The sequence below is a fragment of the Pempheris klunzingeri genome, chromosome 23 (genome assembly GCF_042242105.1).
Source record: "Pempheris klunzingeri isolate RE-2024b chromosome 23, fPemKlu1.hap1, whole genome shotgun sequence".
Lineage (NCBI taxonomy): Eukaryota > Metazoa > Chordata > Actinopteri > Acropomatiformes > Pempheridae > Pempheris > Pempheris klunzingeri.
The window spans coordinates 13,433,668-13,444,665 of NC_092034.1; the positions used below are offsets into that span (position 1 = coordinate 13,433,668).

The 10,998-nt window shown below is 39.8% G+C and overlaps 1 protein-coding gene across 2 annotated transcripts; it reads left to right on the plus strand.

Annotated features, from left to right (window-relative positions):
• The first annotated feature begins 52 nt into the window (after positions 1-52).
• On the plus strand, positions 53-10,613 carry LOC139222651 (interferon-induced very large GTPase 1-like). Of its 2 annotated transcripts, none has more exons than XM_070854481.1 (5): positions 53-150; positions 1,703-1,931; positions 2,784-3,066; positions 3,744-3,830; positions 5,147-10,613. In XM_070854481.1, the coding sequence occupies exons 3-5, from the start codon at positions 2,793-2,795 to the stop codon at positions 9,817-9,819; spliced, it is 5,034 nt and encodes a 1,677-aa protein (XP_070710582.1). In that variant the 5' UTR covers positions 53-150; positions 1,703-1,931; positions 2,784-2,792; the 3' UTR covers positions 9,820-10,613. The 2 variants fall into 2 exon arrangements, with proteins under 2 accessions (XP_070710582.1, XP_070710584.1); XM_070854483.1 differs by lacking the exon at positions 53-150 and adding an exon at positions 1,524-1,592.
• The last annotated feature ends 385 nt before the right edge of the window (positions 10,614-10,998 follow it).

Here is a 10,998-nt window from a genome sequence, read left to right on the forward strand (position 1 = left end):
ACTGTCCACACCGAAAGTGAAAGCGTCCTCGCCCGCCCAATAAAGGGGGAGGCTCTTCTGCAGCACAGGCCGTTAACCTGTGAGCTCTGTGTCAACACCTCCCGCACTAAAGAACGACTTTTCGCCATGAGCACATCTCCTCTCCAAAAGGTGGGTCGCTGCATGCTCTTGGTTGGTCCGTCATGTGTTTGAATCCTACGGGCTTCCACTGTCAGCTGTCACTGGACTGATCAGCCTGCCACGTTGGGAATCAGGCGCAGAGGAAACGGTCCCTCAGATCTCAGTGCTGCTGGTTTTACTGAATCAAACGATCAAACCTGATTCTTTTGTGATGCATTTCGTTAGATATAGTAAAACACAATACTATGATCATTGTTCTATGGTTGAGATGCTTTATGCGCCGTTATTCGGCCTCTGGATGACGGTGTGTGTGCCCTCGCTGTGGTGACTGGCAAGCTGAGCAGAGAAGCAGGCGAGTTTTTATTAGTATTACTTTATTGGAAGTAGAAAATTGTCCATATTCACTGAGGGGATCGCCAAGCAGGTGTCTTTTATGTGCAAAGAGCTGATGCAGTTCAAGGGCGTTTCCAGGGGTGGGGGGTGGGGGGGGGCTGTTTGGTGCGATAACATAAGCAACTTTAATGCGGAAACATGATTCTAAAAGTGTGAGCGGGGGGAGGTGGGGGAGGGAACACACAGGAAGTCACAGAAATATGTACAGTCTGTTCCAGTCATCGCCACCATCACTCTACTTTTTACAGCATTCCAAGCTTTTAACCTTTCAACGCCATATTCTGTTAAATGAGTTTAGCCTATATAGAAAATGTGTGTAAAGGCATTTATAAATCTTTTATAAATGATATGATCCCCACAACTTACAGTCCAAATGTTCTCACAGGTAGGGAAACTACAAAACTGTCTTATAACCACTTCACATATAGATTTTTGTATATTTGCAATGTGGGAATGTGTGTGTAAAAATAATGAGTGATCATGAGCAGACAGTGTTCCTTGTTGAAATTTGCTAAGCTTTCATATCCTTCATAAGTGTTCCTACCTCAGTTTTATATTGCTCGCATATATATTTCCTTAGTTTTATGCGCTTGGCTAAAAATGGTCATTTTATTCCCTCTAACAAGGGAAAAATCCTGTCACATTCTCTACAATTTATTTTCAGTTTGTAGAATCCTGTCACGCATTTTGTAGAATACAAAATCATATAATATTTGATATAAAATCATACTTAATGATGGTTAGACTGGTTTTGTGTTTCTAGAGTTGGATATTAAAACTGATTGGGTAAAAAAAATTTCAGCTTTTTTTAAACATGTTTTTTCTCTCCTTTACAAGCTTCTTTAAACTTGAACACACGAAAAGCCTAAAGGACACAAAAAGCCTTAGCGGAGCCTTGTTGAAGGACAGAAACACAAAGAGGAAATTTTGCTGTAAAAAAGACTAACATCGTAGAGCCACTCTTGATTTGTGTAACTCAAGACTGCTGAAGACTCATATCATGTTCAGCTGAACCTTTGGAATCATCTCTACTCAGAGGGAGGACTGTGGATCTGTCCTCCAGTTCTTACAGTGTAATTGTATGTCAGATATCTGTTGATGAGTCAGTCCACCTCTCTTTGCTGATGCAGTTTGTGACTTTACAGACAGAATAATGAACCTGGTTTTCTTCCTCTTTTCTGGGTTTCAGTGTTTCCACAGTTTGGAGCTGCTGTGAACACTGACACCTGCTGTTGACCGGCAGCACTAAAACTCATCCTGGGTTCCTGCTGTCACATCATACTGATGTTTCTGGATTTGAAGGTCTGAGGATGTGACAGCTTTCAACCAAAGGAACACAGAGACCAGCAGTGCCAGTCAGGATCTGCAGAAGAGGGTAGAAAAGCCTCTTCGACCTCGTCTGGATGTGACATTATCAGGTAAGAACCCAGACAAATACAGAAATCCTACTGACTACACTGAATTGTTACAGAAGTGCAGCACAGACAGGCTTTTTTTCCCCTCAACATTTCCTAAAACCCCAGTCAGAGACGAGGGGTATCATGATAGTGTTACTATCAGCTGTCTATATTAACCCAGGCTCTCTGCTTCAGGCTCTGTGCACTAGCAATACGAGGGCTCAGGCCAGCTTTTTAGAAAATATCACAGGTTACTTCAGTGAAGAGGAACAGGTCATTATAATGGAGCGGCATGAAGAATTTAATAACTTGTATATAAAGGAGGAGAGGAATAAGTTACTACTACTATGAATGCACAGCTTCATTTGGTGGCTTTACTGATTCTGTGATTTACTTTATTTTGAGATGAAGTGTTCACAAAGTGCTTCACAAGTCAATTTATTACATTTATAATGAGAGAGTCTCAGGCTCAGGGACTAAACTGCAAACTAAAACTTTGTGCTGCACCCTCCAGTGTAAGTTTCCACCATATCAGATTACAAATGATGTAATCTGTAATGTTATGTGGTTCACACTCTATGAATCGACATCAGAGTCGTGTTCTTTGTATCTTTTGTTGAACTGAGGTTAAGTTTGAATGCATGAAATGAAGAGTGCAGAGGTGGAAGAGGACACTTTTTTGTTTTAGAACAAAACTAAGACATATCAATTAGTAAATTAATTTTTGTCAGTATTTTTCTCTGTTTTACACCAAAACTCACAAGAAATATCTGTCCATCACCTTAACATTGACTCTATTTGTCGGTCTGTGTTGGCCAATCACTACTCTTATTGACGTTTGTGCATTTTTTGTGTATCATCTGATTTTAACAGGGAGCCACGATGTCGTCACATGTCCTTTTCAACACTCTGAAGGAATTGACACTCGATGAATTCGAGGACTTCAAGTGGTATCTGCAGAAGCCTGACATCATGGCAGACTACAAACCCATCAAACCGTCCGAGCTGGAGAAAGCCCAAAGGCGGAACACGGTGGATCTGTTGATGAAGACCTATAATCTTCAAGAAGCTCTGATGGTGACCAAGATGATTTTAGAAAAGATGGGCAGGAATGATTTGGTGCTTAAACTGTCAAACATCTGCTCAGGATCAGGAGGTCAGTCACACTTTTTTTCTTGTATTAATATTTTCAAATGAAAAAGAATAAGTTGGCAACACAATACTTGAGATGACAGAGGCGTGATGGCGCTACCTGATTAAATTCTGGCTTATTTACTCCTTGGTTTGAGACACTGTGAGATATGGATGGTATCATTATTAGTGTTGTATTCTATGCCTTAAGTTAATAATCAGTGAGATGTCTTGATAACATTATTCTGTCACACACATGAGGTTGATTTGTTGTTGGACATGAAAGAAATTAGTAGTATCCTGCATGGTGTCATAGAAGAGAACATGTGTTAGACACTAAGAGTAACAATTAGCACAATTAGTATGTGAACATTGTGTCGACGTCAGCAGCCTGTGGGACTGTTCAGGCTGAAAGAACTATGGCCTGCTTGAGGTTGATCTGTTCCCTCAGGATCAGCTAAACCAGTATGAGGTTCTTCATGGATACAAAGCCACAGATCAGAAATTGATTCCTGCTAACAACCCTATCTAAATACAATGTACCATTTGCTATCAAAATAAAGCATGGAGTAAAAGTGATAAAATTCAGGGTTGTGAAAAAATGTATTGACATAAAAGTCTTGGTTCTCAGAAAGGCACTAAATGATGTGCAGTATGTCCGTAGCTTTAAGCAAAACCATTATGTTATATTATGTTCCACAGTGTCCTGCCCTCCTTCGAAGAGAGGACTCCTGCAAGATACAGGAGTTTCTAAAGAATGGAAGACTGCGACATCACCTGCAAAGACAAGTGAGTAAACGAAAAGTATAGTTGCGTTAAACTTAAATCAATGAAGCTATAATGAGGGCAGATGCACCAACTCTGCGAAGCGTTACAAATTGTGTAAAATACAATCAAATACAGTCATACAAATGGAGGTTCAGCATATTAAAGGTTAGTAAAGGCCTTCTTTACCTTTCTATGTCTTAAAGGTCTCATATACATTTAATTGTGCAAGCCGACGGGATTATTTTGAGACAACAGATCATAGAAGTAAATCGTACTGACTTATGTCATATTCGGCTGGAATGAAAGTAAAATGTCTGAAATTTTTTTTTTTTTCAGGATGGATCTAATAAAACTGGAAATGTGTTCAGCCATTTTTATTTTTATCACCATAGCCATTTAATGTCCATGGCATTAAAGCTAGAGATGCAAATCGTAGGCTTACAGTAATACCCGCAATACCCAACATAAATTCTAACAGCAAAAAAAAGACACAAAATTGAACAAAGATGAACCTAAAATCAGAGTTACAGTTCTAACTATGTAACTTCCCACAGATTGGCGAAGCTCACAATTAGACCAACATAGTTGACAACTAGCTACTTGTGCCAATGAAGCCAGTCCAATGTCCATTCCAGTGCCAATGAAGTCAACAAAGACATTCTCCATCCATATTGCAAGTGAAGCATAGGTGTTAAGTTTGGAGCATCTTTTTTCAGAAACATGCTTAACCAAATATACTGCTGTGATCTTACCACATTCTGCCAAAAGACAACAACTACATGTTATATTTCTCATTCAGCAGACAAGGGCACTGGGAGTTACTGGAAGGTAACTCTAATGAAGCAAAGTGGCTTTTGAGAAGAAACTGCATGCTAAAATCATATTTCTAATTCAGGGAAACAAAAAGTCAATATAGTATGTATAGGTTTGCAAAACCATTTTTTGAATCTACCTTCCAATCAAAAGCTAACCCACCAACCCTAAAGTTGCTCTCATGGCAGCAGCATTACATACTTCGTCATCGCCTATAACAACATGCAATGTGTTATACTACTATATACTGCATAAACATTTGAACATTGTTATACATTGTTATACATATATTTGTTATACATTAATAATGATAAGCAGTTGTTATAGTTAGTAATTTAATGTCATCACCATAGAGGTTTGTAGCTTAATACAAAGGCAGAATGCAAAATTGTGCATTGTGTATCCTCACCAGACATTACAGCATACATGAGTACATTCATTCTGTGTATCAATGAACCGTGGATCTATGCTTTATTAAAATACCTACGATTGGTTTGAAATAATAAACATCTTCATATCTACAGAGACACAACTGGAGAGCTTGCTGGAGGATCTGGGTTTGGAGCACCACTCCAAAGAGAAGCTATCCCTGAGCAAAACACTTCAGATTGATAAGAGGACCATTACTGATGAACCTGCCAAGTGCAATTCTGATCTTCCATGGTATTTTCTAAAGAAACTGATGATGGTTAATGTGACAGCTAGAAATGTGAAATACACATCTGTATGTGAATTTACATGTAAGACTGCATCAGACATAGATTTTGATGGTCTTTTTGACAGTCTACATTCAGGTGACATGCTAAACCCACTTGACATAGTCACTGCTCTCTTTCTATGTTCTGATGGTTTTGTTCAGCAAGAAATGGCACTCAAAATGTCCATGTGTCAGTTTTCTGTGCCTCTGTTGCTTCCAAATTGTGACACAAAGCAGTGCACACTCATGCTTTGGGCCTTGAGAGACATTGTTAAAAAGTACAGACCTCAGTCACTTTCAGAGTCCAAGGGGTTTATTGAAGACAGAATTGTTGTTTCTGAACTTCCAATGATATCTTTTGTGAGACTGGGTGAGTGCTCCTTGTCCAAGTCCAAGATCCTCAATGAGCTTCTGAGCAATTCCCAGCAGTACCATGATACTTTTGTTCACCGGAACATGGAGTGTGGTGACAGTCCAAGGAGAATATCCGATGGATTGGTTGAAATTACTTGGTACCTTCCTCGTGGGAACAAAAACATGGATATTTTCAGTGAGCCAGTAGCAGTAGCTAATCTTCGAGGGGACATTGGTTCATTTGAAACTCAATTTTCTTTTTTGTGTCAAACATCTGCAGCAGTTTTTGTGTTCTTTGACAATTTGGACTCTGCATGCAAGCTGCTTATCAAGCAACGACACAATGCACAGATCTTCTTGGTGGGTAACCTTCAAAGCACTCACTCAAATAGAGATGCTTTAAAAAAGGTAGCAACCGAGTTGGGCTTGACGACCAGCAACATTCTTTTGAAGGTTAAGCACATGAATGATGCAGACTTTGTCAAAAATTTGCAGAAAAAAGTTAGTGATGTAGTTGACAACTCAAAGATGAAGATGCAAATTGAGCGCATGGCTGACATTGCCCATGAAGTGGGTATCTTGGTTGATGAAGACTGCCCAGAGTGCCAGACTGCCAAGGAAAATGCAGATGCCATCACTGCAGAAATTCAGGACATCCTAAAATACAAAGAAGATGAGCTACCCTTGCAAGGCCAGATATGGAAGGAACTGACTTGCTTAGAGAAGGAAGAATTTCGGCTGAGAAAAGTTAGGTCTGAAAACATAGAAATGTACAAAAGTGATCTTCAGGTACAGAAAACAAAACTTCGGAAAAGACAGAACTCTTATGACATGTCAAATAAAATGATGTGTTTCATCAATGCAATATCAAGCCCAGGGATAGAGAGGTGCTATTTCCTGAAATGGATGCGAATGAACCTCGATAATCTGTCTCGAGAAAAACTGTCTGGCCTCAGGGAGCAGTACAAAAAGAAAAGCAAAGATTCTGAGAACAAAGAGGAGATCAAGGAGATTGACAGACAACTTTCCAACAGTTCACTGGGGACTGAACACTTCTTTCGTGAAATGGGTCAGATCTATGAAGCTTCAGTTTCTCTTCCAGAAACAGACCCATCACGGCGACAATTACAGCATCTGCCCAAACTATGTGCAAGATTGTTGCTCGATGGCTTCCCGCTTGAGCTTGTAGATGGAGATGCTTCCAACATACCTCTCACATGGGTTGGTGACATTCTGTCTCAGCTCAATGACTTGGTGTCTCCCAAGAACAAGATACTGGTTGTTACAGTTCTTGGAGTTCAGAGCACAGGAAAGTCTACTCTCCTCAACACCATGTTTGGAGTGCAGTTTGCAGTCAGCAGTGGTCGATGCACTCGAGGGGCCTTTATGTTGCTCATCAGAGTCAATGAAAACGTCAAAAAAGTGCTCAACTGTGACTTCATGGTGATCATTGACACTGAGGGCTTGAAGTCACCAGAGCTAGCACAGCTGGACAACAGCCACGAGCACGACAATGAGCTTGCAACACTTGTTGTGGGGCTGAGTGATATCACCATTATCAATATTGCAATGGAGAATTCAGCAGAAATGAAGGACATCCTGCAAATAGTTGTGCACGCTTTTCTTAGGATGAAAGAAGTGGGAAAAAAGCCCAAATGCCAGTTTGTCCACCAGAATGTGTCGGATGTTTCAGCCCACGAGAAGAACTTACGAGACAGGAAACTCCTCTTGCAGCATTTAAATGAAATGACCCAGGCAGCAGCTAAAATGGAGAAGAAAGAGGAGAACAAGAGCTTCACTGATGTGATGGAGTACAGCCCAGACACTGGGAACTGCTACATACCTGGACTCTGGAATGGAAACCCACCAATGGCACCAGTCAATGCAGGGTACAGTGAGGCTGTTTATGAGCTCAAGAAAAATGTAATCCGAACTTTAGGAAGATGTGGGTCATCTGCTAATAATATCTTGGGGTTTAAAGAGTGGATGGCAAGCCTGTGGAATGCAGTAAAGCATGAAAACTTTATCTTCAGCTTCAGGAACAGCCTAGTGGCTGATGCATACATGAGACTGTGCACAGAATTCAACAAATGGGAATGGGAATTCAAAAAAGAAATGTACTCATGGGTTACACAAGCTGAAACAGGAATTTCCAACTTCGGCACAGTTGCTGGAAAATCTGAGGCATTTGACTTGAAAGCACTTCTCACTCATCTGAAAAGTGAAGCTTGCACAGTGCTGTCTGAATGGGAGACAAAGCTTCTTGATAACCTGGAGCAGTACTTCAAGCAAACAGAAGGTCATGTCTATCTAGTTGAAGGATACAGGGAGGACTTTGCCAACAGTGCAAAGAGCCTTCGACGAGAAATAGAGAATTCTGTGTTTAATCAACTCACAGCAGCAACTGACATCAGACAGGGAATGACAGAACTTGACAGAATCAAGGAAAACCACACAAAACAATTAGAAGACAGAGTTCGTGGGTTGATTGATGAATGTCGTAAGAAAAAAGTCAAGATGACAGATGACGAACTGGGCAAAGAATTTGATAAGATGTGGACCAGAACAGTGAATGAACTGTCCTTTTCTAAACAGAAGGCCACAAATGTCATTGCAATAGTGGCCTACTACCTGAGAGACAATCTGTCACGTAAGGGGAGTCATGCTTGTGAATTGTTAAGCCAAAAAGAGCTGAAAGATTGTGGACTGGAGCCTTTCAAATATACAACTGAAGGGTTGAAGGAGTGGTTAAAACACAAAGTCAGCAAGCTCTTCAATAATGGAGATCATGCAATGGCTTTACAAAAACTAGCTGACAGCATCATACATGCTTGCACACAGTTTGTGAGTGAAAAAATGGAGAGACAAAATGATTACCATGACACTTACATCCAGGAGATCCTACACATGATTGACGAGAGGCTGCAAAACATTAACGATGTTAAGATAGACATTGTGTTTGAAGTTTCTCTGAAACAGCACATCTGTGGAGCTGCAGCCAAACAGTTTCAGAAAATGCATGAAGATTTCATACATGTGAACGATCCCTACAGATGTCTGATTCAAAACAAAGACAAGTTTCGTGCTGATTTCAAAGACGTGTTCCATGAGAGAGATCAGTGCCAGAAGAAGGCAGAAGAATTCACAAACTGTTGCTTGATGCCTGCAGTTGAAGACTTTGCCAACCGTACCTTGGGTCCTGATATCATTGGTGAAATGCTCACAAGTCAGCAGTTCAGCAACCGAATGGACTGCCAGTATTCAATTTTACTGGATTTGCTTTCAAAGGATGACTTCAAAAACTATCACAGCTACATTTGGTCATATGAGGTTTATGTGAAGAAATGGATACTCGACCAAATAGTGAAACACTTCTCAAGTGGGTCTGCAACGTTTGAGTTTGAGGATCGATGTCTCCTGTCAAGTATCAGTAGCATAAATAATGCCATCAACAAAGCTAAGACACAAAAGAGTGGCAGTTTGAAGACATTTGTTGAAGTTGTCTGTCGGGAACTCGGTGACAAACTGGTCATTTCCCAGGATGCTCTTGGTGCTTTCATGATCCTGAACAATGCCGACCAGGAACAGTTCGCTCACTGGCTCACTGAGTGTGTGAAGGACATGGCTCAAGCTCTTAGAGTGAAGTTTAAAAAAACACACATTGAAATGAAACTAGAAAATCTTCATGTGAAACCTCAGAACGAACTTTTCACCCAACTGATTGGATGTGGTAAACAGTGTCCATTCTGCAAAGCCCCTTGTGAGGCAGGAGGTAAAGAACATACTAAGCACTTTACTTCACTACATCGGCCAAAGGGGCTGGGGGAATTCAGGTGGGATGGGACAGAAAAACTTGTTACTGACATATGTTCTTCCTCTGTGAATAGTGACACACGTTTTCGCTGCAATGCTACAAAGGGGGAATGGTACCCTTACAAGCGTTACAGAGAAATTTTCCCAGACTGGGACATTACTCCAGATGCAAGCCTCCAAGCATCAGACTACTGGAAATATTTACTGGCTAGGTTCAACAATAAGTTTGCCAAAGCATACAAAGCAGAACCTGCTGAAATTCCTGCAACATGGAAGGCTTTAGAATCCAAGCACGCAGAAGCAAGCCTCAAAAAGTCATTTAATACAAAGTGAGAGACTAAACGCTTTGTGATTCCAAAGGTGCACATCCACCTCATACACACTAATTTATGAATTATCCTCACATGGATATTTTGATCTTATTTCTTCTATGATATGACACAGAAGAAACACACATACTCACAAATAGTAATGTCTTCTATGTAAGATGAACAGGCAGATATTTACCATTATGGTTTAAAATGGGAAAATATGAGAAAATCACTGTAAATAGTTCTAACCTTTACTCGAAATGCCATTCAACATGTTTCACAAAAATGATAATCTATGTAAGTGCTTTTGTATACTTGTTACCTATATACATGTTAAGAGACTGACATCTGTGTCACATATATGTCATATTGCCACTGAGAAGATGCAAAGTTAATCAAGGCAACAGTGTGACAGAAAAATTATTTCTTTTTTCTTTTATGAAATTAAATACGATATGCATTCTTTTATTGATTGCTTTTGCGCAGTACCTGATCTTCACCTGATTCACTTTTACTGTTTTTTTTGGTTGAAAAGATCAACCAGTCTTTATGTGGTACAGAATTTTTGTCAACTTGTATTTGTTTTTTTAGGTCTCTCAGTCTGTATGTGGTATTGTTGTAACCATGTTTCTTTCTTAGTGATGGAGTTTCTTCACTTCGAATTTAGAATCACTTTGTTTTACTATCTGTTTAAATGATTGTTTGAAATGAAATTTTGAAATTTAAATGAAAGTATTTAAATGATCACTATATATGGTATTGTTAACATGTATTCATTACTTTTGTTAAGTGATTCAATAAAACGATAATGACAGACTGGTCATTGTTTTTTATGTCTCATTTCACATCTTGGGTTTCTGAATTCAGTAAAGAATAGAACAGACTGAATAAGTATTCAGGCAGAAACAAGTGTTGTGTCTGAACACACAGTGAGTCACCAGCCATGCTAGCAGCTCTGTGAGAGTGTACTCTGATTCTGCTGTGCTTTGAGCTGGGAAACAAAAGAGAAAGTGACTTCACCTGGCATACTAAATGGAGCTATATGAATGGTTGTAATAAAGGGCGATAGAACCCTTATCTTAGCTACTCTATCGCAGACCCACAAAGGCTGGATCAGTCTCTATCTCATAACTAATGTCAAACTAAATACATTCTATGTGGTCTTTATTTTCAATCAGTTGTTTCAAATCAGTTTATTTTC

Coding starts and splice junctions, on each gene's coding strand:
- LOC139222651 (XM_070854481.1), top strand. CDS start 2,793: ATGTCGTCACATGTCCTTTTCAACACTCTGAAGGAATTGACACTCGAT. Junction 3,067..3,743: donor CATCTGCTCAGGATCAGGAG/GTCAGTCACACT, acceptor TATGTTCCACAG/TGTCCTGCCCTCCTTCGAAG. Junction 3,831..5,146: donor GACATCACCTGCAAAGACAA/GTGAGTAAACGA, acceptor TCATATCTACAG/AGACACAACTGGAGAGCTTG.